We start from the raw sequence: 20,912 nt of genomic DNA, 5'->3' as shown, positions 1-20,912 counted from the left end.
TTAACCATAGACTGTGGTTAATTATTTAACCATAGTTAGATGACTAGACCAGACCGACACTTTCTTCTGTTTTTCTTTTGTTTTTGTTATTTTACCATTTTGCCCTTCTTTTTTTTGTCCCCTCTTTTTTTCAACGTTGACGCCTTTGTTTTATTTATTTATTTATTTTGTTGTCTTTTAATTTATTTTTAAGAATCTATTTTCTTGATCTTGTAATTTAATTTTACCCTTTTCAAAAAAATAGAATTATTGTATTTTTAATAATTTAAAAGAAACTTTAAATTTTATTTAGTAAACTTGATAAATATTTTTTTTCATGGCCAATAATTTTAAATAATATATTTTAGTGAATTTATGCGATGTAAGTATTTTTTTTATGTGTTTCAAAAAAAAAAAGTATTTTTTTTTTATGTACATGTTTTATTTATATATAAATGATGATGAAAAATATTAAATAAAAAATAGTTCACATAAAAAATATATAATAATTTGTATAATTAGTATTTTTTTAACAATAGAAAATGTAAGGTTTTTTTTTAACAAAAAACAAATATTGAGAAGAATGTAAGATATTATTATTAGTAGAAATATGTTTGAAATTGGTAATTTTCTATTAATAATTATGATTATCGTGTGGTCATAAGTTTTTAACTATTTATTTACCCATATTAAGTGAAAAGAGGCAAACTATATATAAAAAGGTCAATTTAAGCAAGAGAAAAAACAATAATAATAATAATAATAATAATAATAATAAAGACTAAAAGTACTTAGTTTTTATATCGAAATTATTAAGTACTCGAATTTTTTTTAAAAAAAATCAACTAAGTACTTGGTAACTTGAAATTTGAGTGATGTGTAATTATTATTATATCAATAATAAATAAAAGAATAATTTAACTTTTAGTTGTAAATGAATATTTAAATTTAATTTTTGATGATAATAATACTTCTATTATAATTTTAAAATTTCTGTAGTACTTAAGTGTTAAATAAATTGTCACATCACAATCCTTAATTAGTTCAGTCATTATATTTTTATTTTTTATTTAAAAATTAATTTAAATATACCAATAAGAAAATAGCATGTAGATTATAACTTGACACTATAAGCGGGTACATATGGAAATTTTAAAAATATCATTACCGTAAAAAATTAAACTTAAATATTTATTTACAATTGAAAGTTAAAATTAAATATTTTTACCACAAACATGTTACATGCACGGCATTTGACATAAGATAATTAGTAATAAATTATTATTTGAAATAATATCAAAGAAAAAAAAAACATTTATTATTATTAAATGAAAATAATGTCAAATTATTACGATATTAATATGTCATTGAAAAGTTTATTATTTTTGTATTATTTTAATAAAAAATATATAAATTGCTTCATTTCATGCAATTTTTTTTTTACTAATTAATTTTTTAAATAGTGTTTTATTTAGTTATGTACACACATTTTTTCTCATTCAATAATTAATCATTGGCACACAACATTTCCAAAGCTTTTGTAATTTTTTTTATTATTATGATATTTAGTGCCAAAAGTCTAAAAGTGTGTGTAAAATGCATGAAACAACAACAAATAATTATGGAATTGACCAATATTTATATTAAATTAAATATATATAAATAAAAAATATATTTTATTGTATTATTGTATGACTCTCATTCTTTTTTTCTTTTATAATTGATTTTATTGGCTTTATAGATCATATTCATCACTCCAATAATTTTTTTGTTATGTGTAGGGGCATACAATGCAACTTGATTCACACTATTTGAAATCTCACTACTAAAGAAAATATCCATAAATTATTGAATATGCTTCATCATTAAATATCTCTTCATAATTAGTAGATTTGCTAATCCTATTTTACTAGGTATGTCTCCTATATATATGCCATTGAAATTGTCCTACTTTTTCCTCAAAGTATATCTTTAATTTTTTTTGTTTTTTGTTTTACATTTTACTTCATCTTTCTGAGTCGTTTACGTGTTTTATTTACAGAAGATATTTCGGTTCTCAACATGTATATTTTATTAGTAAAATTAAATTTCGGTTCAATTTATTAGACTTTGTGTTGAGGTTGTTTTTAGATTCTCTCTTAGTAACTTTTGAATGAATAGTGTATAGTTAGTAGATATAATAAACACTTGATTTTAATTGATTACATTTATAATTATTTAATCTATTTGTTTTTTACAATATCTTATCATAATTAAGTTTTTGAAAATATTAAATTTATAAATGAGAATTTTAAGGCTAATAGATTGGCTTAGTATATTTTTTGGTTAGACGATGAGTTTTTTTTAAAGAAGTTCTTCCTCCCGCGTGTAACTTTATTCTAAATATATTTAATACAATATCATATTCTTGACAAGAAAAACATGTAAAGAAGATATTTGTTGATATAAAAAATGTTAAAGAATAATTTCGAAGCAACACATTAACATCTTGGTCATCTACTTTACATAATAATTTAAGTAATTTTAGAGTGATAGATCATTATTTTTACTTGGATATTAAAATTAGTTACAAGTTATTATGTAAAATTTTGTACATCTCTAGCATTATTCCATATATAATATAAACATGATCAGGCTTGAGCTAAAGCATGCTAAGAGCTGATTTAGGGCCCACCGAGTTTAAGGGTCTAAAAATAAAAATAAAAAAAAAATCACATAATTTTTAATAATTTTTAAATATATCACATTTTCTTTTAAAAAATACCTAATAATTTTGTTGCTACTTAAGACCTAATTAGTCCCAAAGGCCCTGAATATAAATATAAAATTATGTAATAGGAGGTGATTTATTTTTATTTAATTTTAAAAAACTCCTTAAATACATATTATCACTACGTGGAAAATCTTAGCAATTTAATATAAATTAAATAAAAGGTAATTAGCAATAAAATTCTTTTTTGTTTTAATTTTTATACATTTAATCTTTTTGTTTTTTTTTTTTATTTTAGTGGCAGAACTCTCTTAAATTAGTTATTTTCTTTGTAAATTTGAGGTGTCACATAAATATCGCATTTAAATACCAATACAGTGGTAATTCAATTGGTATATAACGATGATATCTAACTAGCACCTCAAATTTGCAAAAAAAAAGTAAAACAGTTTTTTCACAAAAACAAATAAATAGATGGTGACGTTTGGTAACATTTTTGTTTTCTAATTTTTTAATCACAAAATGAAAGTAAAATTTTTTGTTTTTGAAAAACAAAAATGCGTTCTGCAACCACTTTTGTTTTTCAATTTTAAAAACAGAAAACAAAAGTGTGTTCTGTAAAGTTTATTTTTATTTTTATTTTTTTAATTTTATTTAAGTCGGGTCTAGGTACGGGGTCAAATTCGGATCCGAGTCAGAGGTCGGGTTCAGCACAAGGGCTGTGGGAGAGGATTTGGGCCCGGGTCGTGTTGGAGTCCAAAATATTGATTAAGAAAAAAAAACTGTTTAAGAAAATATTGAAAGTGATTTTTTTTGTTTTTAAAATTTTGATTCTCAATTAAAAAATTGAAAAGCAAAAATAGTTTTATAGAACATGTTTTTAAAAAATATTTTCACTTTTCTAATTTTAAAAACAAAAAACTGATTAAAAAAGTGTTATTAAACGCCACCTAAATGTATAAAGAGTAATTTATGACGCAAATACTTAAGTCTAACTCGCAGTTGTACATTAATACCTAAGTTTAATTTTTTACGGTAATAATACTTAAGTTATATTTCTAAAATTTTTATAAGTATCTGACCATAAAGTGTCAAGTCCACGTGACAGTCTTTGGTTGGTCCACGTCATTAAATTTTAATTTTTATTTAAAAATTAATTTAAATATATCAATAAAAAAAATAACATATGTATAATGACTTGACTCTGTGCCTACACAAATTCTAGAAATATAATTTAGGTACTATTACCGTAAAAAATTAAACTTAAATATTAAGAATTTTACCATCAATAATACTTAGGGTTCGTTTGGTATGTCGTATTATACCATATTGTATTGTATAATATTATATTAAATTGTATTTTATGTAATATTTTTATGTAAAACTATATGTGGTGTTAACTTTTATGAGCACTTCAATATATAATTTTTTAATATAAATTAAAGTTTAACATAGTATTATATAAAAATATAATGTATAATCCAATAAAATACAATACAATACAATGAGATATTCTAAATTAACTCTTAAATAATAAATTAAGAGAATTTAATATATATATATATACTAGTAAAAAGTTACGTGCGAGGCACGTATACTAAATTTTAAATTTTATGCTAAGTATTTTCTACTTTATTTAAAAGTGATACAATTAATAATTAAAAAAAAATTAAAAAAAAATAATAATTGAAGAAAAACTATTATTAAATATTAAGTGAGATTATAATACAATATATGATACACAATTAAATATATACATTCTAAATCGAGAAACTTTCTTCACGTTTGACTATTTACCTTCAAACAGTATATTAAATCCCCTTATCATCTAATGAGAGTGCCAAGTTTTCTAAAATCATACTGATAAAGTACATTATTTTCTGCAGAATACATAAATAAAATATAGTTGAGAAGATATATTTTTAGTGCAAAATATAAATCATGCATCAACCAAATTAACAGTAATTACCTCAGGTCCAACAATATTTAGTTCTTCGTATCTCCTTTCAATGGTAGTTCTAATAGCCAAATCAAAAGCTATAAAAAGATTCTTCAGACAATTTTGAGACTTGGAAATACATGGACGAAGATCCTGACAAGCCTCTAACAAACCTTGCATCATATAATTAAAAAAATTTCAAAATTGAACCAGGGCATACAGAATTCGAGAAAAAGAAGGGCTTCAAAATTCTTGTCTTCAATATTATCTAGGATAAATGGTAGCAAATAATAATTGAAAATTTTATCAATAGAATAATTGTAACATTTTTTTTAAGTGATCCAACCACTTGAACCAATCTACCAATTCTGTATTAGAGAAAGAACTTATGTGTTAAGATACTTTTCTTATTTCTACTTTATTATTTTGAATATATAATTTAGTACAACACATGACCTCCACAAGGTGTCTATCATCTCCAACAACAATCTCAAACTTGCTTGCCTCTCTGATTATATTTGTGCCAGCTATTTTAGATGATAGGTCACTTAAAAAAAGAAACAATGAAACTCAAACATTAATGGTAATTTTTAAATATAATAACTAAGCTGAAATCTTCTGTAAAAAATAAGGCACAAATGAATCAATAATACTCAAAGTAATTGACCCAGAAATAAGCTACCACTATGATAAAGAATTTGTTTAATTAATTAAAATTAATAAATTTAGCCCTCTAAAAAAAAGTACTACACATATTGATTTATAATAATGAAAGTGGTGATATATAAATCAAATAACTTAATATAACTTTTATTAATTGCTAACATTGTCCTTACCCTTAATATTAATACAAGGAGAATATATAAAATATAAAGAAACATCTTGAGCTCAAAAAGATCCACACGAATTTCATTCAACAATCCCAATAGCCATATTTGTTAATTTTATTTTCTATAATCATGATTTCCTAGATGTTAATTTGTCCATTTAGCCATATTTGGCTTATTTTCTTAATTCAAGAGGGGAAAAAATTCCAAACTTTTAATACAGAAATGTCATAATCTTTTTTATTATTTTATTAAAATGTCATTATCAAAAGTTGCTTCTTACTGCTAAAGAGTAACATAGCATACATTTATTTTACACACTTAAATTTCACACAAAAATATCTCATGCAACTTAAATTTGTCACTTTATATTACACTTTTACAACTTAAAAGCTCTTGGAAAACAATAAATAATCAAACTCAAACTCAGATATGTATTAAGAATTGATGAGAGAGAGAGATACTTTAGAGAATAGCCAGGGAGAGTTCACCATTCGGTCCAAGGTTCCATACTCTATGGGTGCGGACACCAGAATACGACAATAATATTAGAGATCATACCGTAATGAGGCGGAAATTAATATTAGAGATCTGCTTCCTCATAATTTATTGCATCATATATTACATCTAGATGAAAGCCTCGAGTGAAATCACACACTTGTTTGCTTCAACCTTGGTTCGTGGCCATGCATTCCAGGTCATCCGTACTCCGTCGATACCCGCGGGATCTGTGTTGGCCATCTCAGACATTTTTTTTGTGATTCTAGAATATTTAGCATCAAATATCAGTTCAAATATTAATGGGATTTGTTTTATTATTATTTTATTATATATAAGAGAATATTTTATTATTTTATTAAATAAAAATAAAAAATTACCCATTAATTTCTCATAAACCAAGAATTTCAGTTATATAGGCAGACTTTATATAGAATAGATATAGGAAGAGGTTTCAATGGTTACATTTTTATTGTAACCATCATGGTTACATTTTTTTTAAGCCATTGGATTACTATTAAATGGTTGTGATTAATTTGGAAATTAAATAAAAATAAATAATAAATAACTTGTAACCTGAAAGTGACCTAATCATTTATTTCCTTATAAAACTTTAATTAAGATTAATTATATTTTAAAATTAAATTAATTATAATTATTAATTAATTTTTTGCAATTTATTACTATATAAGGATCTTTTAGCAATTTATTTTTTTATACTTAAATTATTTAAAATTTTATAACAAAACTTTTTATAATTTAAAATTATATACATATAATTTCATAATTTAAATTTTATTATACTTGTAATCTTAATTTTAAATTATTACACTTAATTATTTAATTTTTTTATTTAAATATTTAAAAAGTAAAAAATGAAATAAGTTGAAGGTTTTTTAGAAAAAAAATGGTTGCGCTTGCTATCGATTGATTAGCTTGAGGCCTCATACTTAGTTCATATAATTGTTACAAAATAATTAAATATCATTTAAAAATAATTAATCATTTGAAAATTTATTATAAGAAGAGAATTTTAATTTGTGTCAAAAGAAGTTTAATCTTTGTAAAAAAATAAATTTTATTGTAAATATTATAATTAAATGGCTTAATTATTAAAATAATTCAAATAAGGATTTAAATATAAATATTAATTGCTAAAAGAGGTCTTGTTAAATATTTAATTAATTATTTTAAGAAAATAGTTAATTATAATTAAATAATTCTAAAAAAGGAATGTCTACTATTTAATTAATTATTTTAAGAAAATAGTTAATTAATTAATTAAATCTAAAAAAGGAAAGTCTACCTATTAGTAACCTGCTATTACAGGTTAAAAAAAAATGTAACCATATGGTTACAATAAAAATGTAACCATTGAATAGTCACCCAATAGATATATCTTAATTTTGTAAATAGATAAATTGATGAAATATGATTGGGGAGATAGGAGGGAGTGAGTGGGGTCCAATGAGGTGCATGAATAATGCCACGTGGCAGGTTTGAATGGAAGTTGGTATGTGTCGTTACCATTCACCCAACCACAATTAATCTAAACCCAAAATTAAAATTTTTTCTTAAAAAAATATTTATTATTATTATTTTCTTTAATAATAAAGAGAGTTTGGATAAAGAGTTTTCAACCAACATTAATCCCTTCTTTTACGAAATCTTACCACCATTCTTTTCTATTTTATATATAGCAAATAAATTAAATTAATTCTTTATATAAGGTAATGTATAGATATATTTTTTTCATATATATTAAAGAAGATATATAATATTGTGTAATTAATTTAAAATTTTAAATTTAATATTGTTTTTTATTAAAATTTATCCAACCGAACACTAAAAATTATTACATATAGTATCTTGTAAATCACACTAAAATTGTTTTGTTTTTTTTTCTAATATTTAAATAATAATTAAATTTTCTTAATTGGTATGTGTATTATTTATATTTACATATAAAAATAATAAAAAATATTTTTTTTTAGTATAATTTATAGTATTGTGATGGTAATTGTTAAAAAAAATAGTATTAAAATAGTATTTTTTTGGTATTGATTTAACATTAAATCTAAGTTGTACTATTACAATTGCCCTTATATCTATAGGGGAATAGGAATTAATTGTATGGGGTTGATTCTCATTCATTTGTTTACTAAATTTTGAAATTGGAGAAATTAGTAGACCCACACAAATTAAGGAGAAAATAAAGGGAAAGGTTCTCTCCCATTTTCATAAGGAATACATTTTCCTTTCCTTAATTTACTTTATATTAATTATGTTTTTATTAATTAAAAATAAAAAAAGACAAATATGCCCTTCAAAAATATATAAATAAAAAATAATTACATATTCTAACAATGGCAATTTAATCAAATTAACTCTTTTCGATTACCTATCCTCATTATGTAAACAAAATAAAATGATTCTGATTTCTTTTCCGGTCAGTTTAGTAAACAACAAAATAAAATATTATTTCCGATTATTTTATATTTTAACTCGATTGATTTCTTCCATTGATTATTCTATTTCAATTACAGTTTAATAAATGTGTCATAACAATATTGTGAGTTAATTAGAATAATTAGTACAAATTTAACATAGGATATCAATTAACAAAAATTATATGTTTATTATTTTAAAAGTTTTATCTTTAAAAGATAATAATTGAGTAGTGACTTAATTATTTGATTTTTTTTTTTCTATTCAAGAATCTACTAAGATAGATTATATATACTTTCATTACAATATCTATGTGATAAATATTTGTATATTTTCGTAATAAATTAGAGTAATGATTAATACACTCTCAAATTAAACACTATGATCCTTAAAAAATAAAATTAAACTCTATGATTTATAATTAATCTTACAAATGAATATGAATATTTTTTAGTGAAGATCAAATTAACAAGATTCTCTACACCAATAATATCAACATGTTAAAACAAAACAAAAAATATATATATATATATGGAAGAGGTTTCAATGGTTACATTTTTATTGTAACCATCATGGTTACATTTTTTTTAAGCCATTGGATTACTATTAAATGGTTGTGATTAATTTGGAAATTAAATAAAAATAAATAATAAATAACTTGTAACCTGAAAGTGACCTAATCATTTATTTCCTTATAAAACTTTAATTAAGATTAATTATATTTTAAAATTAAATTAATTATAATTATTAATTAATTTTTTGCAATTTATTACTATATAAGGATCTTTTAGCAATTTATTTTTTTATACTTAAATTATTTAAAATTTTATAACAAAACTTTTTATAATTTAAAATTATATACATATAATTTCATAATTTAAATTTTATTATACTTGTAATCTTAATTTTAAATTATTACACTTAATTATTTAATTTTTTTATTTAAATATTTAAAAAGTAAAAAATGAAATAAGTTGAAGGTTTTTTAGAAAAAAAATGGTTGCGCTTGCTATCGATTGATTAGCTTGAGGCCTCATACTTAGTTCATATAATTGTTACAAAATAATTAAATATCATTTAAAAATAATTAATCATTTGAAAATTTATTATAAGAAGAGAATTTTAATTTGTGTCAAAAGAAGTTTAATCTTTGTAAAAAAATAAATTTTATTGTAAATATTATAATTAAATGGCTTAATTATTAAAATAATTCAAATAAGGATTTAAATATAAATATTAATTGCTAAAAGAGGTCTTGTTAAATATTTAATTAATTATTTTAAGAAAATAGTTAATTATAATTAAATAATTCTAAAAAAGGAATGTCTACTATTTAATTAATTATTTTAAGAAAATAGTTAATTAATTAATTAAATCTAAAAAAGGAAAGTCTACCTATTAGTAACCTGCTATTACAGGTTAAAAAAAAATGTAACCATATGGTTACAATAAAAATGTAACCATTGAATAGTCACCCAATAAAAAATAAATAAAAAATAAAAAATATGGAAAATAAATCAAATATATGGAAAAGGAAAATAAAAAATATAAAAAACTAATTTTAGAGAAAAGGAAAATAAATCTTAAGCAAATCAAATATAAAAAACTTACTATGTATAATAAAAAAGAAAATTACTCTGTATATTATTTTTTTAACTTTTTTGTTTTTAAATTTACGGTTTGGGTTTCTAAAGTGGTTGCAGGGCTAGTTGCAATAGGGGTTTCCATACGATTTTTTGTTGCAATTTAAGTTGCAACGCTAGTTGCAATAGGGTTTCTATGTAGAATTCTGTAAAAATACAAAAAAAAAAAAATTATTTTGAAGTGTAAAAATAAAAAAACCCCTAATAAAAAAAATTATTCCTTTTAATCATAATGTTATAGTAAAATTGCTAATTATATATGAAAATTATTTTATAGATTATTTTTTAATTTTTTTTTTCAAACTTATGATTTGAGTTGCTCTGGTAGTTTTTATGTAGGTTGTTATGTAGATTTTGATTACGATTTAGATGCTTTGTTATTTGTTATGAGGGTTTCTATGAAGAATTTTATGAAAATATTAAAAAAAATTATTTTAAAGTGTAAAAAAAAAAAAAAAAAAAAAAAAAAAACTCAATGCATAATGGGTTTTATTAAGAAAATTTGAGTTTCTATACTTAATTTTGCTATTTAATTAAAAAAATCTTAATTTTTGCATTATATAGTTGAGGTTGTTTTATTGGACCAAGATATGTATAAAAAAATGGAAAAGTGTTAAAAGGCATTAGTGGTCTTTAACATTTTCTTACGTGTCAATATCGTTAGTGGTCCAACTAAGTATTCGGTCTCATATAATTTAATATAATAATTTTTAGAGAGTATCGCTAGTCAATCGCAAGACGACACATCTCAAAGGTGCTAGACAATACTATTGTTTAATAGCAATACTCAAAAAATGTTAAGTTTAAGGTAGAGAGAAAAATAAAATAACTGTTAAATACATATTTTTGATACAGTATAAAAAGGAAGAAATTTTTTGATTAAATAATAAAATTAAGAAGAAAAAAAACTCTAATTTTCTTTTATTATCCATTATTAAAGTAAAATTTTATTTTTAAAATTTAATATGTTTAAAATTAATATTTAAATATAAATATTTTTTAAAAGTTCCCATCAATCGGATAATAATCCTTATTTATATATAAATATAACCTGATATTTTGGATCCAAATGTTGCCCTTAATTAATGTGCTACTCTTTGTATAAAGATTTAAATATTGGCATCTTTGACCAATTATTAATTAAAAAAGTATATACATTAATGATTATTAGATTAGATTAAGGCTTTTTATCTATGAATAACTTTACCAATCAAAAAGAAACATATTTTGTAGATCCCACCACATATAACACATCATACTAATAAATGTTCCTAAGGTTCCCAACAACAAGGTAACCTTTTTAGTTAATTAATTTATATTTCAATGTGAGGATAGTAATATTTATGTTAAAAAAATAGAAGAAATTATATAAAACAGTTTTTTTTTATATATTTTGAAACAATTTTTTTATATTTATTTTTAAGAAAATCTATTTAGCAACTAACAAAATAACTTAAATCACAATCAAAATTCATATAATAACTTACATAAAAATTACTAAAACAACTCAAACTATAATTTTTTTTAAAAAAAATAAAAATAATATATAAAATAATTTACTTTATTATAATTAATTAATAAATTATTATACATAAATAAATATAGAGATATTGGGCATTGATTAGCTTAGATTTATAGAAACCATAAAAATGTGAAATTTGATATTACTTTGAGATCTACAATTTCTTAAATACACTTTTGTTTATTTATATATATTATATACATACTTTTGAAGAGAATGACCGACACACAATAAACTCATCTACTTTATTTATTTTTTTCTTAAAAAAAAAAACATATAAAATATCCAATTAGTAATGGTAGGCCTAACCTCAATTAATGATTTCAGTACATTATAAATAGGAGATAATCAATATACATATTGTTTTCACATTTTACTAAATAATAAAGTTTTATAATTCATATACAACCAATGTGAATGTACTTAGAAATATATATATATATATATACATATATTATAGTAGGGGTAGTATTATTATTTTTGTCCATATTGGTAAGAATGTCTCTATTTCTAGTACTTGGAAAATAATTCAATTTTTTTCATATGATGTAGTTATACAAGTGATTCTACTTATTTTCAAAAAAAAAAATTAGAATAGTTATTTACATTGTACATATTTTTTTTTAACTAATTAGAATTTTTGCCCATTAAACTTTTACATGTATCAAATTATATCCCTAAACTTTTTTAGGCATTAAAAATTCTCTCTGAATTATAGAGATTGTTAGATTTAAAGACATTTGTCCAGTAGTATTTAATTTACTCATTCTGTGATTGTCCATGTACTAAATTATGCTTCTTATCACATCTTTTGAATTTCGACATGTACTAAATGAAACCCCTTAACTTTAACCCATGTTAGATTTTCTTTACTAAAATTAGAAAAAAATCCTTAAATTCAAAAATCTCAATAATTCAAAAAAAATTTCAACAACTTAAAAGTTCAATGAACAAAAATCTTAATTAGCCTTGCAAGCTCTGTTTGTGATATTTTAAATTGTTCTAATTTTCTAATATAGTTACTCACATATAATTTTAAAATTTTGTTTTTATAAATACAATCTTACTTAGAACAAAAAAAAACTATTGGGGCCAACAAAAAGATATACATAATAAATAAGCTTTAGTGGATTTTGTGTGAATAAAATAAAATAAAAATAAAAAAAGGGGTATTGATATGATATTATTAGTGAGTGTTTGTACAACGTGTGTATAATTTTGTTGGATTGAGGTTTGGTACACATTACAAAATCCAAAATAAATTTAAGTGTCGGTGAGATTGGTTTGTCCTCACAAAATTCTCGTCACATTTTTAAATTAAAATTAAATAAATAAATTGTAAAGTAAAAAAAGAAATTTGACATCATATTCATGTTAATATTAGGTAAGTCTACACTACACTGCACCTTTTAAAAGAATATTTTGGTAAATTTTTATTTGTTTCGTTCGACATACAAGAAAATTTTTTAATTCAATTTTTTTTTTCATAATCGTGTATGTTATATTTACTTAAAATCACTTATAAATTTTAAAAAAATTCTAAATTGTTTACAATACAAAAAATAAGAATTACATATTCTGTTGTACGCTCATTTTTTTTATACATATAATAAGTGACTGTTTAAATCTTATTTTCAACACGGTAAACTATCCAAAATAATCTAAAAATTTATAATTTATCATAAATTTTAAAATTTGATTTAATATTCACTCACACTCTCTCTCTATCTACCTATTATGACCATCACCATCATTCTCAAGTGCCATGTGTCAACATATGCCTTTTTTAATTTTTTTTAATTTATTATGGTCCTAAGTCCTAACTAAATTTTTATTTTATTTTTCAGTGTATTTATGGACGTAGTTGGGATTGGGAAAGACAACTAATACATAAGTTCTCATTTATGCAAACCACCTAAGATTTATTTACCTACCAATTCATATATTTTTCATTCACATTTTATTACTTATTACAAAACCAAATTTACTCTCTTATTTTCTCTCAACATTAATCATTTTTTAACCCCTTCAATTTTTTTTAAAAAAAAGAAAAAATCTCAAAAGGTCATATAATAACTTGACTTTGCTAATATAATTATTAATTTAATTATTTTTTCCAAAAATGCCAAATTGTAAAATTTGGAATGATGGGCTTCTATTGTTTAATATTAGGCCCAAAACTCAATATTTTTGAATGTGAAATACATATGAAGAATTATACCATATTATTACAAATAATAAAAAAAGTGTACAAAATAATACATTTTAATATCCAAACATCACCATCTATTTTTTTTTTTTAAAAAAAAAAAAAATAAGCTAGAATCAACTAAAATAGGTTGAGATTTTGATAGACTCTCTTAAAATATCAAAACTTTAAATTATGACACTAAAACTTATTAATGTTAACTTGGGTTACTACTATTACATCATATTAACTTAATTGACAAACAAAAAATAATACAAAATGACAATAATGGTAAAGAGTGAAAAAAAAAATTAAAGATTACAAATTAACAAAATGGTAACATAATGAAAATGCAAGAAATAACAAAGAAAAAATTGTGGTTGCAGTACAAAATTGTAACAACAATGATAACATCAACAATAGCAAAATGACATAATATTAGGCTAAAAAAACTTAAAAAGTAATTAATAAATGATTAAGTTTTAATAACCAAATAGTAAAAACCAAGAAAAAAAAATGTAACTTTAAATTGTTCTTATAAATATAACATTTCACCTTCAAAATATAGCTATTTTAAAATATCAATCTTGATTCAAATCCATCTCAAGATTCTTAGTAATCCATCTAAAAATCAATATATCAATAATACAAATAGCAAAAACAACTAGTTAATTGAATTCTGAGAATTATCATATCACTAAAATTACTCATAGCATTTAGAACATATACAATACCGTGCAAATAAGCCATAATACTCAAAATGGATTTTTCTCTGCCATGGTCTCTAGAATCAAAGTCAATTTACTTGATAATACAATGAAGTTGGTGGAAATGAAAGGTTAAGATGTACCAAACTAATGCACACAAACTATATTCTGATACTTTTCATCTAATTACTCCAATCTAATATGGAATCATCCATCCATCTATGATGGAGATATGTTTATTTATACACCTAAATACATTCCTGAAGTTTCAAGGATAATAGAAGTTACAGAAGTCAAAAGCTAAGAGCGCATACCTTGAATGCATCGCTAACATGTCAAAGCTCTCTCATTGCTGCATATCTTCTTCCATGGCGCTATCGGAATCTGGATTGTCTACTTCACTCTCACTGCTCAAACTACCATCACTACCGAAAAAAGGAAACTCTTTCTTCGCAGAATTCTCATGAAATTGATACTTGAGAAACTTAACCTGTATTCCTGTCTCGTCCACTGTTCCTTTGCGTTTTCTTGTCCCGTCAAATGCAACTGTGTCTATAATGCCGTTAAGAGCCATAGATGATACATTGTCCACAGAATCAACCATCACAAGATCATTGCTATCGAGTTTTTTCTCATCTGGTTTAGTTTCTGGAAGCACATACTCAACTCTTGACTTGCATATAACTCCTTTGGCTTGAAGCTTGGAAATCTCACAATCAAACACTCTTACTCCTTGCTCTTCAACAAGTAGCATCCACTCTGAGGATGATATCAATTTGTGATTAGTTCAGTGAGAAACAATGTCATAAAGGTTCCACCAGACCAGGGCATAATTTTTTTACAAAACAGGACAACTCATCTCTAGTTAGCTGCTCTTCAATTTGTCCAGAATGCATGTATAGTTCAATATGCCATATTTCCCAGAAGAGAAAGGTGTTCTAGTATTTTCTCTGCTCCACTTTATAAGTAACAACAATGCCATGTTGAGAATCACAGCCAAATGGGTACAAAACTTAACTACTAAGTTGACAAGAATATAAAAGATACAAGAGAACTCACTTATAAGTGCCACCGGAGTTGAAATGTTTGGTCTGAAGTTTCTTCCCTCGGTGCCAATCTGATTTGTAAGCCACTTGATCAAATGAGAGGCAAGGCAAGATTCAGTGAAGGCATTTAAATAAGAAATGACTTTGCTCTGGTCATCATTGTTCCTGTGGACAACAAGTAGAACTGTCAAATGAAAATACTCTAATGTAACCCATTTAATCACAGCAAAAACAACCATTTCTTGTTCGTACCTAACAAACCTCATAGCGTTGTCAGCAACAAGTAACCATGTTATAGCAAGACTTTTCAGTCGTTCACTTGGTAACTGTATCCCTATTTGAGGTTTGAGAAATGAATAGTTTACCACTATCACAGAGTCATACAGAATTTCTTGTAAAAGACATTGGTCTTTAAACTTCTGCATGTAGAAAAATACTAAATTCAGCCGAATATTTGCTAAAAATATCACATCGATGCATCAAGCTTTCTTGGTGACCTGGCAATTGTATTTGTATAGCAAAGAGACGTTTCTAGCGTGTAGTCTTATTATCAGCTTATAACATGCATCTACAGGACCAACCAAAAAGAGTGACTTCCAGGCTCTATCAACAATTCAACACCATAATATATGATTGTAAATTTGTAGCAACAATGGCATAGCTACTACTAGTTTAGAATGCTAGTTGGAACTGTCGGACGAGATAAATGCATGTATAAGTTATCTTAACATGAACAAACCAACCAGATCCTAAGCTCCAAGATTCGCCTGCCCTCTATAACAGGACTCAACAAGTTCAGATTATTACTTTTGTTGTTTAGCTATGCAACACTGTATGACATTAATTTACATATGTTACTCGAGACTAGCTCAAGTTGAGAGTATGAGTACTGGGGTTTAAATCCCAACTGGTTTGAAGACTCACCAACAGGTTAGAGACAGGCAAAACTGGTTCCAGCAACGTCCTAAACAGAGTCTCTGATAATACACATCAGATAATCAAAAGCAACACAATTTGATCAAGTAATAAGTGAAATTCGTCAAATTAACAAACATGAAAATGATAAATTAGCAAAATAACCACATTGACAGTGTAAATTTATAGTCGCAAAACGATCATAATGATCTTGTTATGGTAGCATAGTGTAATTTTAGGCTGCTTGTGCAAACAAACATGATTATTTTGCTAATAAATCTTTAGCTAATTATGATTTTCGCTCTTTAAATTTTGATATGTATCATGCTTCCTGAACTCCGTTAAAAATTCCCCTTAAATTATTGAGATTTATTAGATTTAAAATTTTTTGTCTATTTTCATTCAATTTTACTAATTCGGTGATTGTCATGTACTAAATCATGCTCCCTAAATTTTAATATCTACCGAATTATGCTCTTCGAACTTTGATATGTAGCAATTCATATGCCCCTAAACTTATATCAATGTTAAACTTTCTTTACTTAAATTGAACAAATCCTTAAATCTAAGGATGTCAATAGTTTAGAGTATTTTTAACGGCCTGATTTTTATTTATTTTTTTACGAAAACACTCCAGTAAGAACTAAATATTTCAATTTCCATCAAAAAAAAGAACTAAATATTTCAAAATTTAAAGAAAGTTAGAAGTCAAACTCACCATAAAAGGGAAAACATCGAAACCCAGTGACTGTTTGAGCCACCCAACTACGGACCTCCTTCTCCAATTCCACTCTCGAGGTTTGAAGAACACGAAATTTGAAGCAAAGATTTAGCAAGAAAGATTCCCACATGACAACCCCAGCTAAATACCCAATTCCCATCATCTTCTTCATCCCATTTCGAGCTTCATCACTAACAATAGGGAAAAACACTTTCAACAATTCATCTCCACCGCCACCAACCCCAACTCTATCCACAACCCAAACACGAACCACATCCAAAAAACACGAACTCAAACCATCACCGCCATCATCATGATCATAGCTTCCGCTACAAGAAATGCTAATATAGCTTATAAGCCCTTCTAACAAGCTCTGAACCTCATCTTCTTCCTCATCCACCTCAGCTCCAAAAGCTAAATTACACAACTCATAAGCCACCGGAGCGAGCAGAGCAATTCTCTTCGGTCCACTACACGAGGCCGAGCAGGAAACGAGGAGCTGGAACAAGTCCTTGACGACGGGAACTGTGAATTTGGAGGTACGAAATGTGACGGCAGAGTAGAACCAGATGATTTCGAGTGGAGGATCGGGAATGGTGTGAAGTAGTCGGGAGAAAATGGAAGAGAAATTGGAGAAGTCGGTGACGGAGTTTTGGTAATCGGCGATGAAGCGGTGTATGGAGTCTTGGAGGATGGAGAGATAGGGGTCGTGTGGGTTTGGAGGGTTAGGGTTAGGGTTTGGGAGATGGTAGGGCTTTGAGAGGGTTTGGTTCATAGTTGTAATTAATAGTTTCAGAAGAAAAATTTGAAACCCTAGTTTAACGGAAGAAGAAGAAGAAAAAGAAGGAGGGAACTCAAAGTCTTTTCCTATTTTTGAATTTTGATAATTTAATTAAATTAGTTTTCTTTTTGTTTTTTAAAAATAAAATGAAAATTACAATAGGATATTTGCATTATAACCCCTATATGAAAAATTTGTGGCAAAATTTCCTAAAAAATTCACTTTAATACAAATTAGTCTTTAACCTCGAGAAATAGCGGTAATACTCCTGAAAGCACGTTTCTTGTAAATCTGTTAGTCTTTATTTTAACGGATTCGTTTACTTATTTAAAAATGTCACATAAATTATAATTTAATTTAAATAATATAGAAAATAAATAAATAGATTATTTAAAAGTCATATTTTTTTTTATTGCTTTCTTTTTTCTTCATCTTATTCGTCCAACCACCCCAATCCTCACGGAAACACCCCTAGCCAACCACCAATCCTAATGGCAGCACCCCTAGCCACACCCAACCCTCACAACAGCCTCACCTAACCTTCACGATGGACGGTTGTTGTAAAGCCCGCTTAGTTAATTTGGAAATTAGCAGTTATTTATGTTAATCAGGAAATTATTTATAGCTATTTAAATAATTTATCATTGTTATTTACGGAATTCAGATATGCATATTTATGTCATCAGCAGTTTTTATATTTCGCATTTCCGGTGTCCGGTATTTTGGAACGCGGCGTTTGGCTCAGTAGAAATCACAACTTAGTATGTTTGTATTTTGGGGACGGGTTTTAGACATTGGGAATGTCGGGAATGGCCGGGAATTTAGAATGTCCCAAAAATACCCCTTTAGTATGAATTATGTGATTTTATGGTGGAGGGGCAAAATGGTCTTTTTGCCCCATTAGTGTTTTGTCTTATTTGATTTATTAAATGGAAATGAATAATTAGTTATGTGATTATTTGGCTGAATTGGATTTTAAAAGATAGTATATTATGTTATTAATGTCTTTTTTCCAACACTTAGTATTTTTGAAAAGAAATTCCACACACACACTCACTCAAAGCTCTCTCTTTCTCCCTCATTTCGGCTGGATCTTGGGCTGCTAGGGCAGAGATTTTTCCTCTTCAAGCTTGTGATTTTCTCCTCCTCTAAGTGTAATTCAAGTCTAGGTTGGATTCCTTTTACTTCCCTTTGTGTTTTGTAGAAAATAGTGATTCGAATTGTGTGTAGATTTCATAGAATAATACATATTTATATACAGAGTTAGGAGACTAAATATCTACTAAATATCTACTAAATATCTAACTCTCTTACAGCTAATATACACTTAATATCTAACACTCCCCCTCAAGCTGGAGCATAGATGTTAATCATGCCCAGCTTGTTACAAAGATAATCAACCCGCACCCCATTCAAAGCCTTTGTAAAAATATCTCCTAGTTGTTCTCCGGTCTTCACATATCCTGTGGAGATCAGACCTTGTTGAATTTTCTCACGAACAAAATGACAATCAATCTCAATGTGCTTAGTTCGCTCGTGGAATACGGGATTCGAGGCAATATGAAGAGCAGCTTGATTATCACACCATAATTTTGCTGGAATAGAAGTCTTAAACCCAAATTCAGTCAAAAGCTGATAAATCCATATTACCTCACACACAGACTGGGCCATAGCTCTATATTCTGATTCAGCACTGGATCTAGATACAACATTTTGTTTCTTACTCTTCCAAGAGACCAGATTGCCCCCAACAAATACACAATATCCTGAAGTGGATCGTCTATCTACCTTGGAGCCTGCCCAATCTGCATCAGAAAAACACTCAATCTGGGTATGTCCATGATCCTTGTAAACTATACCTCGTCCTGGTGCTCCTTTTAAATAACATAAAATTTGTTCTAATGCTGCCCAATGATGAATTGTTGGAGAAGACATGAACTGACTGATAACACTAACCGGGAATGCAATATCTGGACGAGTCACAGTTAAATAATTCAACTTTCCAACTAACCTGCGATATTTCTCAGGATCTTCAAATGGTTTCCCATCACGTGTAAGATGCACAGCTGGATTCATTGGAGCATTGCAGGGTTTTGATCCCAATTTCCCTGTCTCAGTTAGCAAATCAAGTACATACTTTCTTTGAGACAGAAAAATACCTTGTTTACTCCGAGTAACTTCAATCCCCAAGAAATACTTGAGCTCCCCTAAATCTTTCGTGTTAAACTGGGTGTGAATGAAAGACTTAAGGGATGAGATGCCTTCAGTATCACTTCCAGTAATAACGATGTCATCAACATACACCACTAACAAAATGATACCAACAGCTTGATCTTTTATAAAACACAGAATGATCTGACTTACTTTTCAACAAACCAAACTTCTCAACAGCCTGACTAAATTTACCAAACCAAGCACGAGGGCTTTGTTTCAATCCATATAAAGATTTGCGAAGATGACAAACTCGCCCTAACTCCCCCTGAGCAACAAACCCAGGAGGTTGCTCCATATATACTTCTTCCTCAAGATCTCCATGAAGAAAAGCATTTTTAATATCAAGCTGATGCAAAGGCCAATGATGAGTAGCTGCCATGGAAATGAACAGTCGAACAGATGTGAGTTTAGCAACAGGAGAAAAAGTATCACAATAGTCCACTCCATAGGTTTGAGCATAACCCTTGGCAACAAGACGGGCCTTTAAGCGAGCAACTGTGCCGTCTGGATTGAATTTAACCGTGAACACCCATTTACACCCGATGGCCTGTTTTCCGGAAGGTAAATCAACCAAGACCCAAGTACCATTCGCAACCAAAGCATTCATCTCTTCTATCATTGCAGCAAGCCAACCAGGATGAGACATCGCTTCTCGAACAAGCTTTAGGAATAGTGATAGAATCAAGAGAAGCAATAAAAGAACAAGAAGAAGAGGAGAGATGATTATAAGACACAAAAGAAGTAATAGGAAAAGTACATTGGCGTTTACCTTTA

At 26.3% G+C, this 20,912-nt stretch overlaps 1 protein-coding gene across 1 annotated transcript; it reads right to left on the bottom strand.

The window, feature by feature from the left end:
* Window positions 1–14,499: 14,499 nt before the first annotated feature.
* Window positions 14,500–18,028, bottom strand: LOC115707262 (uncharacterized). Its single transcript, XM_030635174.2, has 5 exons — window positions 17,141–18,028; window positions 16,432–16,484; window positions 15,760–15,926; window positions 15,521–15,672; window positions 14,500–15,220 (listed from the first exon to the last, which is right to left on the bottom strand). Exons 1-5 carry the CDS (start codon window positions 17,916–17,918, stop codon window positions 14,808–14,810), a joined length of 1,563 nt encoding a protein of 520 aa, XP_030491034.2. The 5' UTR covers window positions 17,919–18,028; the 3' UTR covers window positions 14,500–14,807.
* Between the last annotated feature and the right edge of the window lie 2,884 nt (window positions 18,029–20,912).

This window comes from Cannabis sativa, chromosome X, assembly GCF_029168945.1.
Source record: "Cannabis sativa cultivar Pink pepper isolate KNU-18-1 chromosome X, ASM2916894v1, whole genome shotgun sequence".
In the NCBI taxonomy this organism is placed as follows: Eukaryota; Viridiplantae; Streptophyta; class Magnoliopsida; order Rosales; family Cannabaceae; genus Cannabis; species Cannabis sativa.
Note: the sequence above shows the minus strand (reverse complement) of the source record. Positions and strands in the feature narration are given on the sequence as shown.

What these genes read in the sequence shown, in the direction of transcription:
- LOC115707262 (XM_030635174.2), bottom strand. Translation starts at nt 17,918, where the DNA reads ATGAACCAAACCCTCTCAAAGCCCTACCATCTCCCAAACCCTAACCCT. An exon ending in TCGATGTTTTCCCTTTTATG is followed by an intron (nt 16,485 to 17,140) that starts GTGAGTTTGACT and finishes GTGTATTATCAG; the next exon opens with AGACTCTGTTTAGGACGTTG. An exon ending in AACGCTATGAGGTTTGTTAG is followed by an intron (nt 15,673 to 15,759) that starts GTACGAACAAGA and finishes TGTTGTCCACAG; the next exon opens with GAACAATGATGACCAGAGCA.